This window comes from Engraulis encrasicolus, unplaced genomic scaffold, assembly GCF_034702125.1.
Source record: "Engraulis encrasicolus isolate BLACKSEA-1 unplaced genomic scaffold, IST_EnEncr_1.0 scaffold_39_np1212, whole genome shotgun sequence".
In the NCBI taxonomy this organism is placed as follows: domain Eukaryota; kingdom Metazoa; phylum Chordata; class Actinopteri; order Clupeiformes; family Engraulidae; genus Engraulis; species Engraulis encrasicolus.
In genome coordinates this window covers 312501-315000 of record NW_026945698.1, presented here as the reverse complement: position 1 = coordinate 315000, position 2500 = coordinate 312501, and the positions used below count along the sequence as shown (strand labels likewise).

Sequence of the window (2500 nt, the reverse complement as noted above, 5' to 3'; positions counted from 1 at the left end):
ATAGATCAGGCAGTTGAAGAAGGAGTTGGAGATGGCCAACCAGGTGGTGAGGAAGGAGGCCCCCGCATGGCGGTACACACCTGCAATATAAATAATAAACATTAACATTAATATAATATAAATAATAAACATTAATATTAATACATATATAATATATACATAAATATAATTATATGAGGCCCCCGCATGGCGGTACACACCTGCAATATAAATTATAAACATTAACATTAATATAATACAATATATACATGAATATAAATAATAAACATTAATATTAATATAAATAAATATATACATAAATATAATACACATTAATATTAATATATATAATATATACATAAATATATACATAAATATAATAATATGAGGCCCGCGCATGACGATACACACCTGGAATATAAATAATAATGTTTTAATGCAACAATAAATAATAATAAATAATAAAATAAATAATACATTAATAAATAATAACTGCAATACCTCCAGCAGGAAATAGAGAATAGTAATAATAATAATAATAATAATAATAATAATAATAATAATAATAATAATAATAATAATAATAATAACAACAGTTTAGTTATTATGTCAGTAGTTATAATAGTTGCAATACCTGCACTCTCCAGCAGGAAGTAGAGTATATAATAATAATAATAATAATAATAATAATAATAATAATAATAATAATAATAATAATAATAATAATAATAATAATAATAATAATAATAATAATAATAATAACAGTAATAATAATAATAATAATAATAATAATAATAATAATAATAATAATAATAATAGTAGTTTAGTTATAATGTTGATAGTTATAATAGTTGCAATACCTGCACTCTCCAGCAGGAAGTAGAGTATATAATAATAATAATAATAATAATAATAATAATAGTAATAATAATAATAGTAGTAATAATAATAATAATAACAGTAATAATAACAGTAATAATAATAATAGTAATAATAATAATAATAGTAGTTTAGTGATTATGTTGATAGTTATAATAGCTGCAATACCTGCGCTCTCCAGCAGGAAGTAGAGTATGTACGGCAGCCAGAGCAGGTAGAAGACGCTGGTGAGGCGGAACAGCACGGTGGCGTAGCGCTTGTCAGGCGGGGGAGGGGCGGGGGAGGAGGGGGGCCCTGGGGGGGCGTAGGGCACTACAGGGGGGTGGGGGGTGGGGGTGGGGGTGGGCATGGTGCTGATCTGTGGGGGGGGGGGGTTGGGGTTCCGCTGCGGTCGTCATGGCGCTGGCGGTGGTGTTGGGTGCGTAGCGCGCTCTGCGTTCGCTAATCTGCCGCGTGTGCTGTCTGCAGATCCGGAAGATGTGGGCGTAGCTGTAGCACACGGTGACGGTTGCCGGGGCGTAGAGCGCCGTGACGATGAAGGCCGTGAAGGCCGGCCGCGTCTCCCAGCGCGCACACCACTCCACCACGTCGCCGTGGTAACCGGGCTTGCCGCCCCAGGGCAGGAAGGCGGGGAGGAAGACGAGGGCGGAGTAGAGCCAGATGAAGACGACGCAGACACGGAGACGACACGCGGTCACCAGCCCCGCGTAGGAAAGAGGACGCGTCACCGCCACGTAGCGCTCCACGCTGACGCACGCCAACGACGCCATGGAGACGCCCTTCAGCACACACACCAGGTAGCCAAACGCCCTGTAGAGGGACAACACGTTAGATATGTAGACACGATTACACACACACGCACTGTAGAGGGACAACACGTTAGATATGAAGACACGATTACACACACACACACACACACACTGTAGAGGCACAACACGTTAGATATGAAGACACGATTACACACACACAGACTGTAGAGGGACAACACGATTACATAGTGCAGCTTTAATCCACACCAGGCCAAACTAGAGGAGAGTTGAGGCCGTAGTGAGATATTTGATATTTAGTGTAAGTAACCAACAGGGCAACATGGTGCCATGACAAGTAAGTAAAATAATACATCGATTTGACATAACTTAGATTAATCGTAATAACTTACATAGATATAACTAAGTAATCTACTTCGTAATAACTTACTAAACTACATACTTGATGGGTATTTGAAGATGCTCACACTGATGGAACTACCGGTAAGCAAACCTGCAGGAGATATCAATACTAAATACGGTAAGTAACGTAAGGGCAATATGACATCATGACACGTATGTACGACAACACGCCGATTTGAACCGGCTATCGTACCAATATAACTAAGTAAACTTCTTATCGCAATAACTCCCTAAGCTACAGGTGTCTTGAGGACGTAACGTGCTGATATAACTCACTAAGCTACAGGTGAGGATGTGCTACACGAGACTTCAGTGTGTGTGTGCTGCGGTGCGTACCGGCAGGTGAGTGTGTGTGTGCTGCGGTGCGTACCGGCAGGTGAGTGCGGAGTCCAGCGCCCCCAGGTGTCCGAGGAGTGACAGTGCAGGGATGAGGCAGCTGAGGCCCAGTAGCAGGTCGGCGAGCGCCATCGTCT

General features: G+C 40.4%; 2 protein-coding genes across 2 annotated transcripts in view; both read right to left on the bottom strand.

The window, feature by feature from the left end:
* Nucleotides 1-2500, bottom strand: part of LOC134443932 (rab GTPase-activating protein 1) — a 140038-nt gene that overhangs the window by 56514 nt on the left and 81024 nt on the right. The window lies entirely within an intron of this gene.
* LOC134443936 (probable G-protein coupled receptor 21) overlaps nt 1-2500 on the bottom strand; it is a 3576-nt gene that overhangs the window by 253 nt on the left and 823 nt on the right. The window contains exons 1-4 of the mRNA XM_063193452.1: nt 2398-2500; nt 1206-1668; nt 1027-1150; nt 1-80 (exon numbers count right to left, since the gene is read on the bottom strand). The exon at nt 1-80 is cut by the window's left edge and continues 253 nt beyond it; the exon at nt 2398-2500 is cut by the window's right edge and continues 823 nt beyond it. Coding sequence (XP_063049522.1) covers nt 1-80; nt 1027-1150; nt 1206-1668; nt 2398-2500 — 770 coding nt within the window. The remainder of the gene's footprint in view (nt 81-1026; nt 1151-1205; nt 1669-2397) is intronic.